Here is a 27,703-nt window from a genome sequence, read left to right as displayed (position 1 = left end):
CTTAATTGTCTATTGTCTACTCAATTTTTTTTGCTCAGGACCGATAAAATGAAAACAATGCTGATCCACAATAAAGTTAAGTTGATCCTCAAATCAGTAACTGAACAGGTTTGATATAAATTACTAAACATGATAATATTATTAGGAGAAATATATAATTTTACTTAATTTATAGTACTTAGGGGGGATTTTCCAATTATGTAATTATCATACCTTTGGATCCATATTCATTCTCTGCATAGCAGTGACTGGAACACTTGGAGCTCTCACTCTGTCATCATGATTTGAGTTGGCTAAATCCTCTCTGTAAATTGAATATTGAAATAATAAGTAAAAATTAAATTGCAGATTGCAGTACCAGGATATAATCAGGAGAAGAGATAAAGAACAGTCAAGTAGCAGAGGATTTTAAATCTACAAAATTGAGACAAAATGGATGACTATTTACTGTAGCCGGCTAACATGAATGGATGACAAGAGATATTCAAAGAAATTCGCAAAAATAGGGCTCTATTGCGAAATGGGGCTCATATAAACTATACGAGGACAATAAATCTACAACCTAAAAGTTGTGAAATATGCATTCAGGCAGCACCCATACATATATGTTTGAATATCGCAACTTATTTCCACAATTTTCACTTTGGCAAGATTGAGCTGTAGATGGCATCATTGGTGACAGGACCGACAGCATCTGCTTATTGGCTATTAACTGAAGTGCAAACATCTTAAAGAATACCAAATGCTACCTTGATTTGTTCTTTTCATCCTTCTTCCTTTGTTCTTGTTGTTCTCTCATCATCTTTGCTTTGGCTTGAATCCTTTATAAAAACAATATTATTCAAAATTACTATGCAGTGCATAAAATTAGGAAGTGACTGTAGCTTGTTTACTATTTGCTCAATTAATTCAATTGAAACATGCGGTAGGGGTAATTAGAAGTCACCCAACTTTGAGTGAATCGAGCTTACAAAATCGCCACGCCAAATCAAAGAATGACTACACTATTGCACCCCAAGCAAAGCTTCTGATTTTTAGTTATGTATTCAAGATTACAACCATCTGTAATTACACAATATTCCTATCCCCTATTGCAGTAATCTTCCAAGGCATTTTACATGCTTATGGAACAATTAACAGGTCAAAAATTACTATAACGAATGCAGACTAGTTACTGTATGAGAGTATGGTTTGTCATATTAGGATCAGGTGTTTTATTAGCTTACGTCTCTCAAGCTCGAATAATAACGAATCATGATTCCAGCACAGAAAATTTTTTTATAAAAAATTTGGCCATTCTGAATAATTTGGAATCCGATGAAACTTTCTGAATTATTTTTAAATTAACAATTTTTTTGAATTACAATTCTTTACCTTTCATTCTCTGCTTGGTGCTTTTTGAAATCATCTTCACGTTTAGATTCAAGTAATTTTTTATGAGCTTCACTCTCAGGAAGACGTGGTGATGATGTTGAAGATGAATTTGATGAAAATGAATCAAGATGTCGATCTGATGACTGGCTTCTCTTGTTTTTGCCAACTCTAAAAAATAAACAAAAAATCAAGTAATATCGCCCGTATTTCACAATGTTTTTATGAGATCACAATGAGTTTCTGATACATATTACATACGATCGGAATTTTGTTCCATAGGTTTCATTTCTGATTCATTTATATGCTTTGAAAGTACATCAAACTCCAGGCATCGAGCGGATAACTTACTGAGATATTTCCTATTCCTGCCTGTTTTGTTTAAAAACCTACCAAACTGCAAGTCATTGTTACAATTGCATTGAACATTTCAACAAAGAAAAAACGGTACTCCTGAAGTATGCGCACCATGATATAGCACAACCTGAACCCTAACCTGGTACACAACCTGAGTTCAGGTTGTGCACCATCTTGGTGCGCATACTTCAGGAGGTCCGAAAAAACATATTTAATAAGTATCATAACAGGAAAAATACTGTTTTTAGGTCCCCTGCACTGGCTAACTCCTGAGTAACTTCTGAACAACGAAACTATGCTATGCAATTCGACGTTTTGACTTCACTTTTATTTTCATTTCTACCTTTTCATACTAAAATAATTTCCATACTTTATAGCTGATTTCCTAATCTGACTTAGCTACAATCTAACAAACAGAAAAAGAAGCTCTGACATTATACCTTAAATGAAATGATAGAAACAATCAAAACAGCAAAGAAACAAATTATTACAATAATAACAAATTGTCATGAGATGATAAACATTGATATAAAAAAATTCATTGATTGTTGCATAAAAATTTCATTCAATAACTAATAAATGGAAAAACTTGATATTATAGGAATGAAAATATGAATGGCAACTTCTACAGAAAAAATTCAAGGGTTCATTATTTCAATGGTTCAATTACAACAATAAAATATTGGAAAAGACAATCGCTCCACACTCTGAGGACTTGACAATAAAGCTATTGGTAGGCTGATGACTTACAAATTAGAAATCAGTGGTTAATTGTCAGTTTATTTAGCGATTGATCCCAGCAAGCAGATATAATAAAAATTCAAACTGGAATTCAAATTCTGCTGGTATGCCAATAATACTAACTTTTTTCTTCATTTGGCAGTGATTTCAAATATATTCGAAATATACTTCAGTGTGGAATGAAACGGGAAGAATTTAACAGACAACAGTCAGCAACTCAAAATAATAAAAGTATTATGAATCAATTAATCCAACAAATAATATATTTATACGAATTCTGAACTCCTGCTCATGTTTATTATACTCCAACCTTTCCAACAATTCATAGATGCACCAAAAAACGTAACTGCTCACAAATTATAAAAACAAAATCTCCTGATTGATATATCCTAAAAACACACCTATCTTCTGATGACAGAAAGGCAATAAATGCAAACTGGCTTATCTAGACGCAATCAACTATAATCTGGTAGTGGCACCAGATATACTAAAATCTTCCTTGAATGCTATCTTGAAAGAAAGGCGACTAAATTAGATCACAAGGAAAAGGAAAATATGTCGGCCAACTGAAAATTGCTATCAAGGTTTTCCCTGAAAATATTCTGCTATCTTGAATATTAAACTTTTCTTGTACTTTCCATTGATGTATTTCTTCTGACACTTTAGCTTTCTTACATACTGAACTTCTGACTCTGAGTGTTGATGAATATAAGAATATAGATATGAAAATTTTTACTTATGTTTTATATATTAAGAATATTGTCAGCCATTTGAAAATATTGAAGACAATCTTAACTCCTAGGTTTCAGTTGACTACTTTTTCATGCAAAGCAACCTGGACCAGAATGAACCGGTCTAAATCAAATTGTGAAAATCTGGATTTAGCTACACAGTAGATGTTGAATATAATACAACATGATTGACTGAATAGCTCCGGGTATCTGTCACAGTACCACCCCAAAGAGCGCAAATTTTTAGTTTTGATGACGTCATCGCTCACAAAAAGCGAATCTCATAGAGGTCCCCTAACCACTGAAAATTTGAAAGAAATTGGTCAAGTAGTCAATGAAAAAAGCGATTTTTTCATAACAATAAGAAAAAGAAATACTAACAAGATGATCAACAACAACAAAATGATCCATAGGTTCATTTCTTGTCCAATAACATCAAACTCCGCTGAAGTTAATCTACAATCCTAGTATCACAAAAAAATTTGATAGTATTATACTAAAATTCAGTAACAGTACCTGAAGATTCCAAATATTTTGTAACTTTTTCCAGCTCTCTTTTTTTCATGTGCGCGTTGTCCACTTGTTGGAGCACTACCAGATGTTCTTGCTAATGGACTTATGCCAGTTCCTTCTTCTCTCACTATTTAATAAAAATTTACCATTGTCAAATACGAGTGAAATGTTGAGGCAATATCTTGATATAAGTTTTGAGAATTTCATTATTTTAGAATAGGTAAACAAAATTTAATTCAAAAAGTAGATTTAAAAGTACAACTTGTTTGTAGAATGTGGCAGTGGCATATATCAAAATATTGTTTCAAAATGGAACAAGTCGTGGAAACAGGAATTAAGCAAATAGTAAGTAAATAAATAGTAATTCTTTACAATTATGAAATACAGCTAGAAGCTTTATTTAGCTACAATCTAGCAATGCACTACTACATCGGCTATACAAAGGGAATTAATTGCTGCTAGTTACTATGCAACTAGTTACACAGTCAAAAATATTAATGCAATAGAAATTTAAAAAAAATTCGAAGTGCTGCAAATATGTCTGCAAATTAAAGGATAATTTGGTTAAAAAAAGATAAATGAAAAACTGATTCAATGATTTTGAACAAGTTTAAGAATAAATAGATGTGGAGTAATTCAAATTTCATGAAACTATTACATATTAAACATTCACAAACCAAGCCAAATTCACAAAGATTTGATCAATAAAAATTTTTAATAATTAATTTATTCAATGAACCTATATATTTGAAATTAGTTATTACAATTTATAATTCAGAAAAATTTAAAAACATGTCATTTACCATATGGCTTCCAAAACTGGGGATTACGAGTTTAGGACTCCTCAGAGGAGAGCGCAATGAATTTCAGAGGTCGCAAAGAGTATATCAATTTCACACAAAGTACCATATCCATTGTACTTTTTTCATTCGTAATACAATGATCAAAACTATTGCAAAACATAAATCTCATGATTTTGAGAAAATACATAGGATCAGAGAAGCCCCACATTTGCATAACAATGCCAATCGTGGTCATGAGTCCCGAAAAGCGGCGCTTGCATAACAATGTCGACTTAACAGGGGTCCTGGATAATTTCGATATAATGGAAGAGGCCTTGAGCTTAAGTGTTTACTCTTGAACAGGGCTTAATTTGAAATATATATTCAAACTCTTAGATTATGACATAATTTTCCTAGTGTATTTGAAATGATGAATTATAGTGTTTTGCTACCATCGGTTTACGGCTAATTTTAAATAATAGATAAAAAAATTTTAACAAATAAAAATAAGATTCTGACATGTACCTACCCAAAAAAATAAAAAATTTCCAAGGCATACAGAGAGTGGAATTTCATGATGTGGATGATGAGTGGTAATTGCACACGTGAGTGAGTGGTTGATGAGTGAGTTCACAGCAAAAGTGAGTATGAAATGAGTGAAAAATAAAAAAAAATTAGTCAAACAAATAGTAAATGCAAGGTTAGTTAGCTATAATTAGTATAGATATAAAAGAAGTAGATTAAAAAAATAGATATTAATAGCATTTCACAATAACTTTTCTCAAATATACTGTGAACATATTTTTATAAGTAATTAGCAAATAGTGCAAATAAATATTGAACTAACCATAAACAAAAAGCTAGCAGCATAAAATTTAGTTAGAGATAAACTTCAAATGATATACATTATTTAATATAGCAATATATATGTTTTATTATGACAATCATGTATTAGATTCTTTATATGACAATTTTCTTTTTTTATTATTCAAAAGTGTTTATTATTTTCTACATAACAAGTTAGAATTTGTTACATCATTACTTTGATTCATTTTTATTAGGACCAAAATAATTGGTGACACTAGAACAGATAGATAAAGGCTATCACACTGAACTTACGAGTTGCCATCGGTTTTCCACTCAAATTTTCCATATCATAAGACTGATCTAAAGCTGCTCGAAAACTTTCATTTAAAACTCTGCCTCGTAAAACCTAAAAAAATGTTTCGTTAGAAAATGAGAAAAATTCCAATTTTTCAAAATAAGATATAATGAAGATGAACGAAATCTAGATTAAATATTCTCTTCTATATTACATTCTGGTTTCAGAATAATTACGGATAAAATTTGAAGAAGCAATCGAACGACAGGAAATAATTTTTGTATATGCTTCAGTAGAGATGTCAAATCTATTAAAGTGCAAGTTTGCCGTACTCACAAACTGTTGAGTCAATGTCTGGTTTTACTGAAAGGCCGCTTGAAAACATCAAATATATTGTTCCATTAAAAGAATTTAAAAAGAAATAGAATGACAAAAAAAAAATTGTTTTCGTTTCAGTAGACATGTCAAATTTAGATTTAGTAAATGCAAATGTTCATCGTACTCACAACCTGTTAACTTGATGTCTGGTTTAACTCAAATATCGCTGATTTGAAAACTGTGGAAAAATGATATAATTTAAAACACACTTATTTTACTTACCCTTGGCTGAGGTTTTGGATAAGGAGCATCTTTATTTTCAACAAAATTTTCCACAGCAGTTTGAAGACTTTCCAACGAGCTTGATTTTGCTATTCCGAGCGTTGGCCCTACATCAACTTCTGGTTCAAAGTGAGTCGGTTCTCTCCGTGCTGTCAAAGGATGTCTCGGTCGTTCATATGAAGGCGATGTGAATGGTCCTAATGATACTGGCGTGCAACATGCAGCAAGATGCTTCAGATCAGAATAGGGAAGAACTGATGGAGAAAAATGAAAGGCAAAACAAGAAATAGAGAGAGTATTCGAGAAGAAAAGAAGACAATGTGAAATGGAGGTAGAAATAAGGAAAGAAACATAAGATAAAAAAGAAGAGAAGGATAAACAGGAAAATAAAGAAACAAATAGAGAAATTATTGAGAGCATGCATAAATAAGGTAATAGTAACATGCAAAATTGCATCAAGCATAATCTAAATCTGGCCAGGGATACTTTAAGAATGTGGAGCAAAATAAGGAGAAGCGAATCAAATTGTCGATGTGTGATCATACATTGATGGCTTGATTCACTTAATAAAAGAGATTTTTGTTATTTATTCAATTCTCCATCGGTATTCCAAACTCAATAAATAGTTAATCAAACAATAATATTTATTTCATTTCAAGGACACTAAGAGGTGCCATATTCAGATATGTTCTGAACAAACTTGTGCAATGCTGGCAGAGAATATGATAAAGAAGGGGATAGCTAAAAATATCAACACCCAGATAGAGAAGTTGAAAGGTTTTGAAAAGCGAATACAAGCCCCAAGAATACAAAAAACTAGAAATTTGTTCCTATTTGGAAAAAAGTCATACTGATAATTTGAAGGGGATTGGTCCATCCAGTTGTAAAGAAAAACGCTGCTATCAAATTTTCCAGGAAAGGTACAAAGATCAAGACTATGCTTATGTGTCTCAATAAGACTTATCGATAATATTTCATTACCCAATTTTATTACTTAATACTATAATCATTGTAAATACCAATATGTGAATTCTTATTAACACAAAATGATATTGGACCAAAAAGAAACTCATATTGGTACTAGATTACTGAAATGAACGCCACACCAATTTTAAACACCTAAATTATCTCCAGACCATGCTTTTCGAATTATCACCAAGTTCAATTTTTTGGACATCACCGGAGTTATTAAGGCCACCACATTGAAATTTATATATAAAGCTCGGACTGTCATTTCTAAAAACACCAGAATTTATATCGAGAGAAGATAATCGACATAAGTTTCTATATTATAACACCCGCACATCTACATATCTATTTTAGTACCTGGAGGCTTAACGTAAGGTACACCGCGACTTGTCCCACTTTTGTTAGGTGAAGTTGTCTTATATGTGGGTGATAGTGGGGGTTGTTTTGTATACAGACCAAATGTCATCAGAGAATCGGAAGAATTAGATTTTCTAACGACAGGAACAGGAGATTGTGGATCACTAGAATATGAATGGCCGATGGAATTTTTATTCGATTTTGGCGTTTCTGTGATAGTGGGGTAATTAGATGGATTGAGGGGTTTCAGGGGTGAGTAATTTAACGCTGTCATGGATGCATAATGATGAGAACCCTGGGATAACTGGGACAGGGATGATGGGGTGGTGAATCGGTAATCAAAACTTAGTGGGGTATGGGACCTTTTGTTTTCTTCTGTAAACGCATCCTGTGACCCTGGATATAGCAAAATGAAAAGTATGCGAAATCATGCAGAAATTAATAATGCATAAAATAAAACTAAAATTATTTAATTTGCAAAATACCATGCAAAAATGAATTATACTTTCATGCAAAATTATCGCAATAATGGCAAGTCACTATAAGCAATTATTTCAATAGCTTCAATGTTACAGATAGCCTCACTCGCAAAGACTTTTCACAAACTATACTATCAAAAACATAGTACATAAAAAGCAAATCGTAAAAAAATGACAAAACAGTTTTCTTCTGATTAAGAATAAGAACAAAAGAGATGAATGGCATAAATAATACATTTCATAACATATAATTATGTTTTATATTCATTAAACTAGAAGTTACATTTTCTTTAGTGTAAAGTTTATATTCCACTTAAAAGAGCAGAAAATCGGGGATGTTGGGTTAATCATATGGTGTACCAAACCTAGATAAAACACGGGCTCAATTAACCAGATATACACAAATTCAAACCTATGTTGTAAATTGCAAATTAATCTGTGGTACCAATGTTTGACAAGCAGCATGATTGTGCAAAAACAGAGCATAAAAAATGAAATGTTTTGTTTTTGCTATTCAAGTTTTGTTCATTCTTGGTAGATATCAATTAAGTTCAAACCTGATAAGTTACTGCTGTTGTTCAAATTTCGTTTTGATACTCTTGGTGAACGTCTCGTAGGTGACTTCGGAGTATATGAATGTGTTGTAGATGATGAACTGATAGAATGATTTTTTGTGTGTGTTGGTTTCACCCATTTCAACGAAGGACTCTTTGGTGTTGGACTCCTGGGTTCCGGTGATGATGAAATTTTCTTTTCTGTTAGAGAATAGTTGATTAGAAATCTATAAATAATTTAGTTTGAGAGGTCAAATCAGCTTATCGCCAGTTTAAGTATAATCAACAGCGTTCCAGTATTTGTACCGATATAGCGGTGACTAATTTTTTTCGCCTATTTTACATCAATTTGATAAAGGGACTGAAACGTAGTAATGGGCAAGGAGATATTCACTTGGCTAACACAGGCAGTCCCCGAACTCGTAATAGAACTAAAATAAGGAAAATCGGAATAGTCGAACTATGGCCTAACCCTAACTTGGTACACATACTTCTGGAGTACCTAATCCACATGTTAAGGACTATCAATGACAAAGTTATAATAGCCATATATCTCAAACGCTACTTAAAAGAATAACATATAAAATGAATACCATCTCATCGAGGGTGAAATAAATCGGATGAAAGAGATACATATGATGAAGGCAACTTAGCTATTATGCATTCGAATATATTTTGGTTAATGCTTGTGAAAAAATTGACACCTACTGTATGATACAAATATTAACATCCATTTCAAACAAATAACAGTATTTTAGGTTAAAACTAAATGGGTGAACTTTTCAGTGTCAAACAGCCTATACAACAACATCGAAATATATACTTTTTTTTTTCGAGCAATAAAGATATTATTATGGTAGATCATAGTACTGTCTATAGTAAAGTACTTGTTAATACTCAATGAAAATAACTTGTGACAAAAAAACACAGTGACCTGTTTAGTGTATGTGGATAAATTTTGTAGGAATGGAATTTGAAAAAAGAATCATACTTTTAGGAGAGACGGTAGAATGATGGAAACTAGTGCAGTCAATTGAAGTTAGAATTTGATAGCAGATGACACATAAGTTATGCATTAGCTCAAGCTGCAAGTACATTAGCAGGACATGACTGAACAACAACACAAGGCCTAATTGATATTTGCTAATAATTTCTACTGTTGATACCATCATTATCCCAATCTTGATGATATTTTTCAACTCTGCGTTTTGAATTTTCAATATTCTCTATATCAATTGAACAGATAGACAATGCTTTCTTCAACTTAGTTGGATGAAAGTCTTTATTAACAAATCAAAATACACAGCTATTAATTAACACTATAAGCAATAGACAAAAGCGGCTTTGAGTTCAAGAGATTTGACAAAAGCCAGATATATAATTTGATAATTAAAATGCCATTCCATTACCTATATTACTGAAAATTTAAGGTGGGTACAACTAAAAAGACATGCAACCTTGTCATTCTTAGAACAGGGGTGACGAACCCATTTGCTATCGCGAGACATTTTATCAATCACCGCTGAGTAAGCAAGCCGCACGACGTTTTAGCCATTTTATGATACCTATTATAATGTTCTTTTGTCGACGCACAATTAAATTAAACACTCACACAACACAATTAAATTAATAAGGCAATACATTGTAAATAGACTCTGATTAGTCGCCAATTAAAAAATACTTTGTGTGCAACTGCATAATCAATACCTGACAACATTACAGAACAAACATCTGTCGGAGAAGTGGGCTTTTTTCAAATGTGGCCTGCCTAATTGCGGCGATCGTTTCATGGAAATTTCTAGATTTCTTCCGATTTACTTTTTGTAATTCTGACGGCACCCTTGAACGTATTTCAAGTTTCAAGTCTTATCGAATCTTGCTTCATGAATTTTGTATCGGGTTAATTTGCAAAATTCTTGTTAACAACGCTTCTTATAAGTATTTCGGGATCTTTTGTACAAAGCCCCCGTCATAAAAAAACACCAACGCTTCCGCTCGAAATATAAAAAAAAATAATAATCTAGTTGAGGATATAGGACGAGGAATGCAGATTGAGCTGAAAATTCAAATTCTCAAATCATTCCTAACTCAAACCACAACTGTATAATTACTAGTTTGTTGTTCCAGAACGCGATGTTTTTCTCACATTTCACATTTGTGTTGAGGGCTTTGCGCAAAAGATCCATATTTCGCAAGCTTCGGATACAGAAATTTTAAACAAATCCATCCTTTCGCGATTGACCGATTTTTGAAATGAAGGCATTTTTTTAAGATCTTCCATTGTGATTTGAAGAAATAAACTTTTTATCACTTTTAAATGTCCCGTGTATCGTGCGCCAAAATATTACATTTTCACAAAGTAAGGGTACCCCTTCTCCATACTACACGTTTGCCGATAAGACGGCGTAACTAGGCTAAGACAATGGTTATTTGGATCCATTGTTGATTCAACAAAATAAGATGTATTGGATATAGCGTTGTTAGTGATATTTGTAATACTGGCGCTCTCGTTTTCTATGCACAGTCTCTGAAGGGTTATTACTTCAAGCCAAACATGCACTGGATCGCCCAAATTCTTTGCCGGGCCGCAGGTTTGTCACCTCTGTTCTAGAACATGATATGTGGATTAATCCTTCTCAACAAAAAAAAGCTTGATTAACAGATAATAAATACTTGGCAAAGTAAAACTTACATATTCATTCAATAGCAGGGGTGAGTTTACTGCCTTGATCAAGCTAACTGGACTGTTTAACGATATTACCAATGTGGCTTAATCCTAGCGGTTCAAGTGTTGAACTCAACCACCTTGGCATCACAGGTCAAATGCCCGGTTCCAAACGCTGTGCCCACTCTACGACCCCACCGAGGGCGAGATAAACCAGGTAGGACCATTTAAACTATAGTAAGCTCTTTCCATATCAGTGGAGAGCCTTGTACAGGGTGAAGGCATGAAATAATGAATAGAAATCTTCATTAATGTCCGGTTTGATATAAAAAACAATCTTACCTAAGCCATTATTCATTTGTTTGTTTTTCAATGCTTTAAATGTGTCAGTGTTGGCAGCATCTCCACCTCTTCTTTTCTCTGATATAGATTGGCGAAATATAGATTCTCGAGAAAATGGATCAATGCCAGAATCTTGTGGGTCAGGACTTGCCATCCAATCATCATCTGCAAAATTTCAAGTGTAAGATAACTTTATTTATTTGTCATAATGAGTACAGAGTAATGAAGGCTGTTCATTCCCGTCCCAGTACCGTTGCCATTACAATTTTGTTATGAAGTCGGTACTCAATACATCTTACCCAGGCTTGTTGTATTGCATGCAATCAGACTTTATATAAGTTTTTTTATTCCATTTAATACATCAACATGGGGGCGACGCCAACAATTCAACAAACTATATTATGTACAGATATATCAGTATATAGTATCGGTAAAATCCCTTCAAAATTTAAAAAATTTGAAATCTCAACAAACACTCATATTACTTGATAGAGATGGGCATACATAAAACTTGCATGCCTATTCCCTTAACTAGGGTGTGGTAAATTGTAGGAGCAGATATGCAGTCTTTTTATAAGTTTGTACAAATGGCCAGTAAACAATAGACATGCATGTATACGTGTGACTGGGCAATCGATATTATATTCACAACAAGTCACCATATTTACTATATATTCAATGAAATTTGATATTTTGCGCCAAATTAGAACTATTCACAGTGTAGGACTGTCATTGAAAAAAGATTGCACACACAAAATAATAGGAAAAAAAAAAACTGAAAAAAACGACATAATAAAACGTACCATGGTTCTTTGTCATGGAATCGCTATACTTTCTGTTCTCATCATTGACATATCCATCTATTGGGCTAGGATCAATCTGTTCAGGTATTTCTTCGTTATATCGATAAGAATCCTCAACCGAATTTTCATCCCGAGAAGATCCAGTGATCTCAAATGCTGGAAGAGAATAATAATATTGATATATTTATCTCTTGCAAACTGACTAAAATAAGACAAATAATATTTAAAATAAAAAAATTGTATTGTGGTAATAATAAGTTGATAATTAAAATAATAAACAATTCTACATTTCATATATATTCCACAAATCTAGAAACTCAAAACAAAAACCTAACTTTTAGAATAAAAATAAAACCACCATGTTTTTCAACAACACATTGATTATCCATCTATGCGCTAGTGTTAAGCACATTAGCCTAATTATATTGATAATACAAACAGCAGTGATTAATCCTAAAAAGTTCAAACTACCTAAAAAATAGTTGTCACAATTTAAACAAAACGCTTTCAAAACCTATAAAATGAATATTATTCATTTTCGGAATGAAAATCAAACTTATACAAAATGCAATATTTTTCTTCTTTTTCTATACATGATGCAATGATAGTGGTTTTAGTATTAAACATGCCTTCAGTTTGTTCTTCAAATTTAGTTTATGAAACAGAATGCAAAATGCGTAAGTATCCAGAATGATATCATACAATTTATACTTCCAGCATCATAGTGATAAAAGTAATATAAATTCAAATTTCATTATTACCATAAATTCTTCATCACTCCCAAACTATTCATTTAGAATAATACAGGACAAGGACATAATCTCTCTATATTGTAAGCTTTCGTTAGATCATAGTCTAACTGAAGGTTTCTGGAACTGCACCCTCTGCCCCATGGATCGACTCTCTAATTGGGCCACAAGAAAGAAGCCACAATTCACGAGAGTTTTCATAACCACTACTGCACTAGTCTTACTGCTTCAGATAAAATCAAATACTATTTCAAAACAGCAGTGCTTGAGATACTCTCATGTCAAAGGTCATATATGAAACCAAATTTAGAAGTTAACAAGGTGCAGGAACCAGCAGTCCAGGCAATACATAATATCTCAGTAACCTCTGTATCATACAAAATATGAGTAAAAGAATAAATGAAAAAAAAAAGATCAAGCAATTAGTAAGTGTTAGTCATAACATATGACAATATAAATTTAAGAAATTCAAATCTTTGTTAATGAACTGAAATGAAAATACTTTGTTTTCAGTGTTATGAGATTGATTAATTTCTAAATAAGAAAGCAAAATTAAACCAAGCACTGATATTAGTAAAATGCATTTCAAAGAAATGTGAGTCAGATATTGTGGGCGTGGCGTGGGTTGGTTAGCAATCCATTATTAACATTTGAATAGTCTGATGCGATTTGTTTTGCATTTTAAACACAAGCTTTTTAGATTTGAAACAGATCTATGAATGTATGCCAGTGCTAATGAATTTCTCAGTAGAAATCGGAACACAACACTGAAATGCAGTGCGACTATTTTGAGTATATTTATATTAGTTTTAGTACAGCTAAAGGTGACCAAAAAAGAAATCCCATAATCTAAATTTATCAATGAATTCTATTTTATTTAACCCCTTATAAACAATTGCATTTCTGTTTGTGTATGATTGTAGCCAACATTTTTAGTAAGCTAGGAGGCTTTGCAAAAAATTTATGTTTTCTATAGAATATGTTCCAACTTGTTTCTACGTCTTGCAGTACAAAATTCAAACGAATGATGGAATTAGAAAATAAATGAAATGACATTCTAAGAGTATGATGATGAGCAAAAAGACACAAGCACAAAGAAAATCCCCAAACAACAAGCTACAATGCAAATGAGCAATCAATTCCAATGTCTTCTAGGTGTGAGAGCATACCAGGATCAATCGACATACAATGAAATCCATTTCATGTCTCGAGCTTGTACCTGTGATATTATCGAAAGGAGACTCCTCAGCTTTTTCTGTCTTGCGACCTGTGGAACTTGATATCTTGTCTTTGGTGATACGACCAATCGTTCGTGTTGTACGAGAATCAGAGTGGTTTTTATGTGAGTAAGCTCGCATTGAGTGAGATCTTGAAGGCAGTTTACGAGAAGGAGTACTCGATCGAGTAAGTAATCTTGGTTTATAGTGATTATCTATGGCCGCACTTCGGAGTAAATCCCCAATAATGTTTTTATATTGCGGAGAAGTGGGTGACGAAGCAGAATGAGACGTGTAACGATTAATCGTATCCGCAAATGTAAATTGTTCTTTAGTCGGAGTTTTCACATAAGAACGCCGTTTCATAGATGAGGAACGCCTCACAACCGCTGGCGAAATTACCCTTGATGATCTTGGCAAGGGAGAATAGTTGCTTCGTTCAGGTGAAATTACCCTCGATGATCTTGGCAAGGGAGAATAGTTGCTTCGTTCAGGTGAAATTACCCTCGATGATCTTGGCAAGGGGGATAAGTTGTTTCGTTCATTTGAAGGTATATTATCCATAAAGCTTCTAATTTCTTGATCAAAAATTTCGTCATCTTCATAAATAGCGTCATCTCCGAGCGACGTTGATAAAACTGAGCTATTGAAACTCAGTTCTGATAAACGTTTTGTGTGATTTATCCCATTTTTTAAAAAGTATCTTTGCAATGAATTTGGCGACAACGCTTTGTCACGTAAATCAGTAGGCATAGATATTTGCCTATGATGCTGGTTTTCTTCATTAGCTGCCAAACACATATTTTTTTATGAGAAAGTGCATCAGCTAAATGCCATCTTCCCATTTGAACAAAAAGTAGTCACATTGAGTGTACTAGCTTTTCGATTTGATCCACAAAAAAATGGGGGGGGGGGGGGGAGCAATAGGATCCTAAGACAGTTCAATCCATCTTATTTTTTCCGAAAAGGGAGAATAATCATATTTTTTTTTGTTTCGTAAAAATAAAAATAATTTGTTGTTAAACTCAGCACTACTTATTTGAATGTAGATCTAGTGGCTAACTTTTCATCATAATCACTTTAAAAGCATTTTATACTTTTTCAAAAACCCCTTTCAGGTCATGCACGGGTCGGTCTCCTTGGAAAACAGAATGCCTACTTGTAAATATATTAGAATCCCTACAACTCTTAATAACAACATAAAATTTGATTTCTTTTGTAGCAGGCAAAATTTGGTAAGAATTAAAATGAAAAACCTAGTTTAGATGGGGAAACAATAAATGCATTATATGCACTAAGTTTTTAAGTTCATTTGAACAGTTTTGATAAAAAAAAATATATAGAAGTAAACACTTAAGATAAAGTATATTTAACTATAAACTACTGATTTGATGATTGCATGTTAAGCAATGTTGCAATATTAAAATCACCTCATGCGATGACCAGCTAACTAAAGCAGATTACAGGATTGGTTTGGTTATATTGTTACGGTTTGCTAGTTGATGATATGGGATTCTACTTACAAAGTCTCGAAGTTCTTTCATTGATTATAGAGTCAGATAATTCACTGCTGGCTTCTGAAGAAAAATTGGGAGAAGTTGGATCTCCATTTGTATGTTTCCTTCTTGCTATCACCATCTGGTAAAATAATAATATGAGAGTTGTAAAGTAGTACAAGAAGGTTATTGCAAAAGGTTGATACGTGGTAGCCTGGTAGCTTTGTGTTTAATAATATGAGAGAATAGGAAGTATTTTTCTTCAATAACTGATATTCACAGACTTTGAATTCCTGGAAGTATAACCTAACCCCATTGTGACTAGTTTTTCAGATGTTATGACTGTAAAATATGTGTTGAAATAATAAAATTTAAATTTACGAAAACCAGTAAAAGTGTTTCATTTAAAATTTGAAAAAAAAAATCACAACTCAAATTTGGCAAGAGAATTCCAGCTGACATAGATCATAGATGAAGTTTTCTCATAAACTACCGTATGTATGGCATGTGCTGATGATAAACACGGAATAATACAGTTAAAACAAGGCTATATATACCTGTATCATTCCTCTAACATTTCCTACAGTGGACATGGATGTACGTAGTGTATCAATCGCTTCATGATTGGTCATTCCAATTAATGACTGACCATTCACAGAAACAAGCTGGTCATTTGGTTGCAACCTGCCATCCTAAAAAACAAAAAAAATTATTTTCACAATACAATCTGAGAAAGTAAAAAAATTTCTATCACAGATTTTATCCTTGATAATGGGACAAATAAAATTAACAGTAATGCTAATTGCTATCTTCCTTAATAATATAGCAACATTAAACTTGCATGTATTCTAAAACAGGCAAATTGTAGTTTGGGAATTACACAAATCGAAAATTTTCACACAACATATCATATTACCAGTGCTATACAATAATATATCAGAGTCATACAGTTTGACCCTTTTGAAATTTGATACATACTTGATATGCAGCTCCACCGTGAAAAACAGACTTGACAAATATTCCAAGGTCACGTTTAGTCTTTTTACTCTGATTACCTTTCAGGCTTATACCAAGACCAGCAGAACCTGGCAAAATAATTATAGAATAAGTCTGTAGTCGCAGTAATGGTCCTACACAGTTTATTATTGCAATAAAATCAAGTAGTCCTACCAGTATCATTCAATGCAATCTCAAATTTGAAATATTCTCGATGACTGTCATCATTCAGGACCTTGTCTGCATCTGGGTCATCTTTCTACAATTAAAATTTTAAAATGATTTATAAATAAATTATTTGGAGCTTTTAAGATCTCAAAATAAATAAAGTCAATGTTCAAATAAAAAATGAATCTAATAATACTATATTAAATTTTTGATCTTGGGTGGAATTTAGAATAGCTTTATTTGAAAAATGTCATGACCAAAAAGGCCGCTATCTAATTTCTGAAAGCTGTTCAAAATAAAATCCAATCAAATCATTGTTCATCTCAACTTTCTTGCACTTCATTGTAAAAGTCGTTGAATTTACATTGAACAACTTCTATGCATTTTTTGTTGGTGAATATCAACTTATTTAGAATATATTTGATATTTCATATTCAAAAACTTAATTACAAAATATATTTTGGATATTAGATTATTATTTTTGGCCATCCCTGGTTTCGAGTAGTAATCAATCATAATTTCATGAGCAAGGCAAATCTCTATGAAATGTATATGAATTTTCATACACCGGTAATTGTTATTCAATGATGTATAGTGGGATTTACTAAGTAAGCCATGGATAGGTATAAAATCCCTCCCCGATCATAAGGAACTCACCATTTTCCTAGGCAGTGTATTGACGTGTCTGCTTACAAGTAACGTCACTGTAGATCCAACTTCAATACATCTTAGTATACTAACTGCCGACTCTTGTGTATACCCAGTCATATCAATATCATTAACTTTTAACAACCTAAACACAAAGGATGTTTCATAATAATAAAATTCTGTGAAATACAAAACCTTTCCAAACAAGGATGTTAGTCTGATTTGAAACCACACATTTAAATTTGAGTATGTATATATAAAGAAAAAACCTTAAAATTGGTTATTATGCTATCCATTCAATTTCACATCTATGATTTGTCGGATCAACCCTACTTTTGTAGACCGCTGTTTAACTAACGATGGCACACCATACACATCTTGGTGCACATACTTCCGAAGCGCCCATTTTTGATCCTTATTGAAAATCAATAAATCTATATTATAGCTTATATAGAACAAAGTATGTTTCAACCAATTTTGATCACAAATGAAAAAAACTCGCGCCACCACTTTTTTACTATTATTAGATTGGCAAAACCTACCTATCACCAGCATGTAGTCTTCCATCCTGTATAGCAGCACCTTTAGGTAAAATATTTTTAATGTAAATTGGTCCAGCATCTCCGATAGAAGTATCTCTTGTTGTGATGCTGAATCCAAGACCTTGTTCACCTACAAATAAGTGAAAAAGTTATGATTAAAATATTCAGTGTTTCACACTCTTGAATTGCTTTTTTCTAATATTTTGAACTGAGTGTTTTTGGCTCTCGAATATAATTGGAAAACCTTATTCGAACGACACTTATGATTGTCCTAAAAATAGGTTAAACACACGGAAAGGGGTAATCCTGTGGAGAAGCAAGTCTCTTGTACGTTACCAACGCTTCAGAAGTGTGTGTACCAATATGGAGGTAACTAATTTTGATCGCCTACTTTACACCAAGTTGTGTAAAGAGACGGAAGCCCACGGGCAGGAGGTATATTCCATTGGCTAACAAAGACAGTCCCAAACTCGTAATAAAAACTAAAATAAGGAAAATCAGAATAAAATGATGGCCTAACCCTAGCCTGGTACGCATACTACGGGAGTACTCCACCACCTGCCTGTGTATAAAGATATAAAGAGAGATGAAAAATACTATAAAAGACATTTCTGCCAAATATGATAATTTTAGAACAGATTAGAATCTGCAACCTTACCTTGAAATTTAACTTTTTATTGAATGTAGGCTCCTTACAAACTATTTGCCGAGTTCAAAACTTATGGTAATGAAGAATCATGATATGATCAATTTAAATATAGATAAAACTAATTCTCCAAATCTAATGATATTAGGTTTTCAACAACTTTAAACCAATTTAATCCTATCCCAATTCAAAATACAGACACTCATAAATATTTAACTACATAAATGAGAATTTACTTGCCAAGTATGATCATATACATTTACAATACAAGTTATCTTTATATCATGCACGTTTCATACAAAAACACATAATCCCACCTTTTCGCAGTGAAATTTCAAGCATATTTCCTATTTTCCGAGTGTTATTTGAGAGAGTATCGAGTGACATACGAGCAGCGAGAGGAATCTTGCCAACAGGACTCACATTCTGAAATCAGAAATTTGAAACTTTAGAAAAAGGGAAAAATGAAATTTTAATGTGTTTTCTGTGTCGGCGTTTCATTTATTATTTATCGGACATGATAGGTCAGCATCGGTTTAAGTAGAAATGTTGTAATAATCACAAAGAACTTTTAAAAACATCAAATAGAATTTCAAGGCATGATATCACCCTAAAGTGGTGACGTAAACAGACAATGGCTGAGAATGTGAATAAGTCTAGGACTAAAATAATACCAAACATTCATGACAAGGTTATGAGAAAATAGCTAAACCCAATCCTGTCACAAAGAAGACAAATTGATTTAAAATATTAGAACTTGACAGCACAAAAACATGTAAAGAGACACCATAAAAATCACAATGCAAAGTATAAAATAGATTAGTTTTAGGCCTTGTGTTGCTACTAGTGCTGTACTATCCTCCAGGAATATTTGATACACAGAAATAGACAAAATCAACAACAAGAATTTCAACTTTAATGATAATTCGACAAAAGGCCTTCCGGAAGGTCTTTTGGCCTTCCGGAAGGCCCTTTTGATCAAATAGTTTTGAAACCTGATTTCGTGTAGTTTGATTTTGAATTCTCTTTATCTTATGGTATTAATTGATTGCCAGTTACTCATGAACACAATCATGGGTTACAATTTCTATAAAACATTTTAGTTTTTTATCACTGACCTATTTACTTTTAATAAAAATTTCAATTTTTTGAAAAATTTGAAAAAAAATCAATTTTTTAAAATCCTCATTTCTCAGATAAAAAAACCTTTGTGATCTAATTTTTTCATGTTTATGAATTTCTTGTATCATGTTCTTGCACTGAAAAACTAAATTTGCTAACAGAAAAAAGCGCAAATACAATTTTTTTTGTAAATTATAAATTTTTCATCAAAAATTTTAAACGATCAGTTTTATAAGAGGGATTATTGTTTAACTATATTCAGTTAGGTACATTTTTTTCTTTAAAAACCCAGAACACAAATACCTAATACCAAAAAAAACTTCGAAAAGTAATACTAACACAAACAACATGATGGATGGGAGACCCTTTCAAAATTTTTCTTGAAAAGGGCCTTCCGGAAGGCCCTAAGACCCGGTATCTGAAAACCTAAAAAACTTCTATTTTCAGTAATTAGAGAATGTACCACTATCAAATAAATAAGTAATATTATTTTAAGCCATGTTATCTGAAGAGAAAGTTACATTTTTCGTTTTTGATGGGAGGGAAGGTGTTCCCCAAATGACAGCTGGGCATTAATTTTCAGTAAATGAAAGACGATCACTCATTGAAAGTCAGCGCCTACTTGGACAATAAAACTTTTGAATTTGAAATGTTTGCTCGTCATGTAAAGAATATCATGCAAGATTTGGTTGATATGTTGTCTTTATTAATGAAATATAACATCCAAAGATGAGCATTTATTAGTAGAAAACCCATATTGCTCTAAATTGACAGTGGTCACAACTCACAAGAGCGCATTAGTTACGCATCTTAGAAACCAAAGGATCCAGTACCCACATTATAATGATGACAGTGACAAATTTCAAACAAGTTTCTGCTACTTGCAGTCTAGGGATATTTCCAGAGTGCCATTCTCACTTTGTTTCTAGCTAGTTAAAATTATCCTTTTATCAAATCTATCGGCAAAAAAATTTGGAAGTTTGGATGGGCAATTTACTATACCATTAATAATTCATCCTAAGTCTCTGTCTCCACTTTGCCTATCATTTCTCTGCTGTAAGGGGACTGTATCCATGTCTTAATCAGACTCTATGTCTTATTAATCAGACTCTGTCACTTTCTCCGTCTGTGAATGAAAATCCATTCATCTCTGTTAGTTCACTGTCTATGCAGTATGCTGCATGCTAAGAAAGCACTCAGCACATTCACTAACTTCCTTTTTTTCTCAACTTCAGAATCCTAACTCTCAGTCTTTTTTGGTTGCTACCCAAACTGCTGTTTGGTTGTTCTTCATTCATTCAAACCAAAGCTACTCTCTGCATCGCGCTCAAAGTAATTTCCTAATTTTAATCTTTCTTAAGTTCTTTCTATGTTCTCCTTATCTGAAACTCCAGGTCTTAAATCTTCATAGTCTATTTCACACACTGTAATATCATATCACAATTCACAATGTAATATCATAAAATTTCACTCTAGCTTTCTCTAAAAACTTGAAAAGTATCAACCCAGAAACCACATCCAAGCACAAATTATAATGATACTGTATATAGTAGCAATCAATTTTTAAATTTGAAATATTCTTCTGTATAGCTTAAACTTAACCTAAATATATTTATTATGTTAATCAATAACATAAAATGATAATTTGTATTTAATTTTGGCTTCCCTTCGAAAAACGGGCTTTCCTCTCAATATTAAGGTTCCACATCGACACCTATAACTGATTATTTTTGTAGGGCCTTCCGGAAGGCCCTAACATTTTCTATAGTAATGTCCAACTTTTATATATCATTAAACATTCTGTATTGCATTTTGTTTCTCAATAAATCAAGTAACCAACATGAAATCATGCCTCGTGCAAAAAAAAGTACCTGCAATTACAAAGAAAACATTTTTTGACACCGGAACAACAAAAATTATTCTAATATTCTGATCAATAAACTAGGTGCCTTGCTTATAATCGGAGATATGAAGACAAAATAATGACTATGTCATCTGGTAATTGCCAGGCTTGCAACTACAACTTTTATTGCTTTCATCTAAAGCCCTGTACTCTTCAATTTGGTCAAAATAGTTGAATAGTGTAAAAAAAACATAGGGCCTTCCGGAAGGCCCTTTTGTCTAAATGTTTATACAAAATTTACGACATTATCGAGTGGTAGAAGTTCATTCCAATCACATTGCAATTGTTGTAAATCTATAGAAACTTGCAAAACAGTAAAAAAAAGTGCCTCGATTAATACCTGGGTTGCCCATAATTGCGATTTTTGAAAAATATATAAAAATTTTCATAGGTGACAAAAAGTTCTTATATTCAATAGTTGAGCAGACTAATAAAAACTATATATGTGCAGTAGCTGTTAAGTGTCTGTAAATAACCTTTAATGAACTATTCAAAGCTGAAAAACTAAGAAGTTTTTCTGCTATATAGTACTGTGAAAATTTATTGTAAAAATGACCTAAAAAAGGGCCTTCCGGAAGGCCCTTTTTCAGTCGAATTATCATTAAGCATTTCCCCCAGTTTTGAATATTCCAAGCAAACGATCTTTGAAACTTTACTCAGAAAACCTTTCTAATAGTTTTCAAACACCTACAACAATTATTAAAGTACCAGTAGGCCAATGAAATTCTAATTTATGCTATGTAAGTTTTCTCATAAAATAAAGTATTATTGACAAAAAAGGTGTAGGCCTACATCTTATTAATAAACTCCTTTGTATCAGTTTCTTATATAACTATGGTTATTATTATTGAATCCATATCTAATACGCATAAATTTGAAATTTAAATCCACATGTCGTACCTGAGGTATTTTTGAAGTAGAAGAGGCAGTGAGGTCAGGTAAACTTTTAGCTGCTGAAATTTTGCTTGCTTTTGGAGGTGTGGCTTCAACTAACGATAGAGTAGGAATGCTGGGTGTATGCCTGAAAACAAACATCGTAAAACAATGGTAAATGTTACAACAAACATTGGATCGACAAAAAGTAACAAATTCATAAATCCTATTCGCATACCAAAAGTTTATTTTTGAAAGGAATACTGATATGATTGCTGTAAAAAGGTTTCTGGATTGCTACAGATAATGGACCCATAGGTTTTTATTGATATATGACAACGGAAGGAATAAACAAATGCAAATAAGGGCAAACGCAAATTGAAATTTAGATGCATCCCATAAATATCTGTCGATTTCAATACAGAGTCTACAACACAGTCCTTAAAAAAAGTATATTTATTTTTAATGTGGCTTTATGCAGGACACTCAGGTTACTGCTATTAGGAATAGAAAAGACATTGGTCTTGACCCAAATGTGGCAATATGCCTTACTCTAATTCATCTTTCCACACAATACAATGTAAGGTAATAGGCCCAACAGTTAGGAGACCCACTTCCTCAGCTCTAGCAGGCTTTATTATTAGTCTTAGGTGTCCACTATTGCATAGGTTCTCAAAGTGCTACATACGAAGCCCCAGGGCTAGACGAGAGAAACCTGGGGGCTCCCCGAGCTATTCATTTACTTACTAAAATAATGAATATTTTTTAAATACAAGGCAGCAAATATTACATTCGAGTCATTAATAAATGAAGTAATTTTGAGTTTACTAAGAGACACTCATTGGTAAATCACAATCTATGTTTTTTTGTGCTTATTTTTATAAATTTATTGTGGGGGTCTTTAAATAAGAGGCAACCTGTTCACGGGCTTTGTAACAATAAAAGTTTGAGAACCCCAGCACTACTATGTTATGAAGACTTACAACCATTTGGATACATAGTGTCTTAATCATATCAATATCCCAAAAGTGATATAGACCTAAATAAATGAAACTAAATATAATTCACAATGCTTAATAATATACAAATTACAAAAATGTTTTACCTAATCTATATAATGCTTAAATGCGAAGACAATAATATTTTTATATGTGCTTTAGACCTTTTATTTAAGATTATTATAACCTGGGTACAAAAACTAGATCTAAAGTAAAAGAAAACTTCAATAAATATTCCCAGCTTATCTATAGAAAAGGGATTTTCAGTTCCTACGATTTCATTAAATATAAATGAACTGTAGTAATACCTAAAAAAGCAGAATATAGTACTATACTGTGATATGACATTTATCTTACTGATTTTATTACAATTCTTATAATGCTCTTTTATAAAGCTTATATAACCTCACAAATATACTAGAACAAATTAGGCTTAAAAGTGCATTATTAAGTTGAGAATAAACTGCATACCTTCAATTACATACTCTATTCATTACTTCTCCACTATCGAGAAACTCAACATTAATATATCATGGTACCAAGTATATAGCACAAGACTACATTTTTGCTAATAACAGGCGAGTAGTTGACTAGCAAACACTATTTCTAATAACGTTGTGATTTACAGCATCGAACAGCCGACATCTGGAATCTGAGATCGTACTACACTGTCAACATTACAACGATGGCAATTTGACTGATTAATATTCAAGAGAGCTCAATTGCTCTTCAGAAAATTTAAAAACAACGGTATCTTTATTTTGTTCGGCTTTGCCAAGTAAACATTGAAATCCAATTAACTGTGCGACGGATATGATTCATTTTGAAGTAACAGTTTGAATAATTCTAAAGGAAAATATATTGGATGTTTCTTCGGAAAAGTTTTTCAAGAAGGCGAGTCTTTGGTAACTGTAATCTAAATCAGGGCTGTGCAACGGGCGGCCCACGGGCCACAACCCTGCCCGCTAAGACATTTAGTCTGGCCCTTGTAAAAACTCAGATTTTACTCATCAAGCATAAAATCCCAATCCGACAAATTCTGTTTTGCCCAGTGCCTTTATTACTGTAAAGCTAAGTTATAGCCGCATTCTCTTCCCTTGCATTTCCTGTGGCGCTCTGGTTATTGCTAACGTATTTCATCACATTATAATTTATGGCCTGTTGACAAAAAATGTTGCACAACACTGATCCATATTTTAGTACTAAATTCATAAGGAATTTTCTTTTAATAACTCTAACACTAAAAATATTTTAAATGAACTGCTTTCAAACCTTTGAATCCAAAATAATATATTAATTTGAGTCTGTTGTAAGCTAGGTCGCCAAAATAAAAAATCACAATCAATATATCATTAGTAAGGCTTAACCTGAATGAAAAAAAATTGCAACGACCATTTGAGAAAAAATTTGCAATTTTGCAAATTGCTTTCAATTTCATAAGGCATTAATAACAAAAACCTAAATTGGTATGTGCCATCCTCAATTTATTTTTATCGCTCATGAATATAATAAGATTTTCAAAACTAAAATAACGTCATAATGTGCCTAGAATACTAACTACGAACTAGTATCTTACAATTTTGAGTTACAAATTCTCGATTTTCACTCATAACTTTCTTCTATTCTACATTTTTGACATTCCATTTAGTTAGTTCACTAAAATACACATATGAAAAAACTAAAATAAAAAGTTCAGCGGTTAACTACCGTTAATTTAAAATAAATTACCGACTCAAATGCTAAAATTATAATATAATACAAGGTGATATAAAACGTTTGCACCGGCGCATGACTCCAGATTCAAAACCAATCTCATTACTAACAATATTGTTCAACACATTAGTAATGTTTTCTCTTTCTAAGTAACTCAAGCACAGACTTCACAATTGATTTTCTTACTTGCGTTATGTACAAAACAGAGCAGAAAACTAATGAATAGAGCGAACACCTTTTCAAAAGAATTCACTATTGCTGGAGTACGCAATCTATTATTAGGTTAAAAATAAGTCACTGCCATATATGATCGCCTACAAGTCATAGGCTACTTAACCTGTGTCTATGATAGAATACTCAAATTCTATAATGAAACCTATAATCTAACAGTCTCGACTTGAAAAATATGGGCAATGCTTAAAACTTCATGTACTACTAAGGGTATGTGAGAAATTAGAATGACGTGGGACAAACTGTGAAACTACCGCTATAAAACTTGTTAATAAGTAACAAAATGACAGTAACAGATAGCGAGTATGTTCACTTGCAGACATAGCAGTACACATAGGTAATATGGGGTAATATCCACAATCCCATTCACTGAATAATGATCTTTTTTTCCAGTACTGTAATATTAAAAATTGAAATTTCTCATTTCGTAAATTAAATTATTAAATATTCTGCAACAGACTTCTTTGGCAGCTATTACCTAAGTAGAATCCATGAATTAATTTTAGGAAAAACTAAGAAAGTCTGAATGAATAAACAAAGGCTGATGCAGAATAGCCCAAATAAAATATAATTGCATGATGCACACCAATACATAGCCTACAGCAGTCTAGAATTCCAGATAGCTAAATTTCGACCAATCACAAATGTGGTCCATAATACAAATCTAAAATTATATCAAATCAAATGTGTTAATAATAAGCATCAGCTTCAAAAAACAACAGCCTCTTGATCATAGCAGTATAACGACACTACTACGGGAGCCTTCAAAGTAAGTTTGATTAGACCAACAGACGTGAGATAAATGTTTGCACGCGGGAAGGTTTCAAGTAAATTTTGTTTTTCTAGTGGTGGTGAATAAACAACACAAATGATACATTGCTATCTCTAATAGGAAATTGTCTACCAGTAACGAACGTCTCTCATGTTAACAATTTTGATGAAAAAGAATAGATTTTAAAATTTTGGAAACAAATTTAAACAATATAATCTTGACTGGCCCATATCTAGGAAAACTTGACTACCATCAACTTGTAAATTATGACTAACCCTGGGAATAGCAAAACAATTTTAGTATTTCAATATTATGTGAAATTTGGAGGTGACTAAGAAGGGATAATTCAAACTTTAGGTTATTAAACCTATACTTAAGCTATACACATAGATGAGAAACGCTTATTTTGCATGCTATATCTAAGGCCATGATTGGACACTTCATAACCTTGAGTAAACAAATAAAGCAATCGGAAAACTTTTTCAACTCTCAAAGAATACGAATTGCCACATTATTATAACATCATCTTTTGTATCAGTAAAATGTTTTCACAAGCAAGTACATCACGGAATGATCGGTGCCAATAACGTGAATTGGACAATGGACATCACTCTGGGTGGAGAACTATTATTTATATTGGACAAGGAGAAGGACGTTTTATTCAATAAACCATTTAATAAATATACAGTTAGAAGGAGGAGTAATCATATAAAAAGAGGTAAATTGATAACCTCTACCTATTATTTCAGTTCAATTGGTAAGGAAATAGCGAGTTGTAAGATTTAATTACCTGACTTCACTATCAACAGAACATATTTTTCAAATGTACAATCCACTGTTATCCACAAATATATTTTTGTTGTTTAAAATACTAAGAAATTGGCGATGATGCACAAATTAAGAAGACCTGCCTAAGCAAACTACTCAAATTGTTATTATCTTGAATGAGAAGACTAAATATGGAAATCCACTTGGTGATCAGATCGTTAAAACGAATAAGTTCATCTACTTTACTATCATGATAAGGTCATACGGTAATACAAATTTTGTCATCATTAACGAGCCTGCACATAATATAAATAGCCTATTATTAAAAAATTGTTGCCATGTTATGCACATTGTCAAACAATAAACCAAGCCATTCTTATTCACACTGCAAAACTGAATTTTTATTACAAAATCTTTTCTTTGAGATTACTACTTATATTTCAACAATACTAATAATTTGAAATTCATAAAATTTACAACACATCTTCTTTCGTT

The 27,703-nt window shown here is 32.4% G+C and overlaps 1 protein-coding gene and 1 long non-coding RNA gene across 2 annotated transcripts in view; one reads left to right on the top strand and one right to left on the bottom strand.

The window, feature by feature from the left end:
- The window catches only part of LOC144428122 (uncharacterized), a 149,710-nt gene that overhangs the window by 95,618 nt on the left and 26,389 nt on the right, over nt 1–27,703 (top strand). The window lies entirely within an intron of this gene.
- LOC120338234 (uncharacterized) overlaps nt 1–27,703 on the bottom strand; it is a 46,153-nt gene that overhangs the window by 5,940 nt on the left and 12,510 nt on the right. Inside the window, exons 9-29 of the mRNA XM_078117090.1 lie at nt 22,754–22,874; nt 19,146–19,254; nt 18,183–18,312; nt 17,650–17,785; nt 16,999–17,083; nt 16,807–16,913; nt 16,386–16,520; nt 15,856–15,970; nt 14,335–15,120; nt 12,367–12,522; nt 11,564–11,728; nt 9,701–9,836; nt 9,548–9,576; nt 8,560–8,757; nt 7,524–7,919; nt 6,198–6,451; nt 5,615–5,708; nt 3,717–3,840; nt 1,375–1,542; nt 750–821; nt 214–304 (exon numbers count right to left, since the gene is read on the bottom strand). Coding sequence (XP_077973216.1) covers nt 214–304; nt 750–821; nt 1,375–1,542; nt 3,717–3,840; nt 5,615–5,708; nt 6,198–6,451; nt 7,524–7,919; nt 8,560–8,757; nt 9,548–9,576; nt 9,701–9,836; nt 11,564–11,728; nt 12,367–12,522; nt 14,335–15,120; nt 15,856–15,970; nt 16,386–16,520; nt 16,807–16,913; nt 16,999–17,083; nt 17,650–17,785; nt 18,183–18,312; nt 19,146–19,254; nt 22,754–22,874 — 3,607 coding nt within the window. The remainder of the gene's footprint in view (nt 1–213; nt 305–749; nt 822–1,374; nt 1,543–3,716; nt 3,841–5,614; nt 5,709–6,197; nt 6,452–7,523; nt 7,920–8,559; nt 8,758–9,547; nt 9,577–9,700; nt 9,837–11,563; nt 11,729–12,366; nt 12,523–14,334; nt 15,121–15,855; nt 15,971–16,385; nt 16,521–16,806; nt 16,914–16,998; nt 17,084–17,649; nt 17,786–18,182; nt 18,313–19,145; nt 19,255–22,753; nt 22,875–27,703) is intronic.

This window comes from Styela clava, chromosome 10 (assembly GCF_964204865.1).
Source record: "Styela clava chromosome 10, kaStyClav1.hap1.2, whole genome shotgun sequence".
NCBI lineage: Eukaryota > Metazoa > Chordata > Ascidiacea > Stolidobranchia > Styelidae > Styela > Styela clava.
The sequence above is the reverse complement of the archived record's forward strand: the minus strand, read 5'-3'. Positions and strand labels throughout refer to the sequence as shown.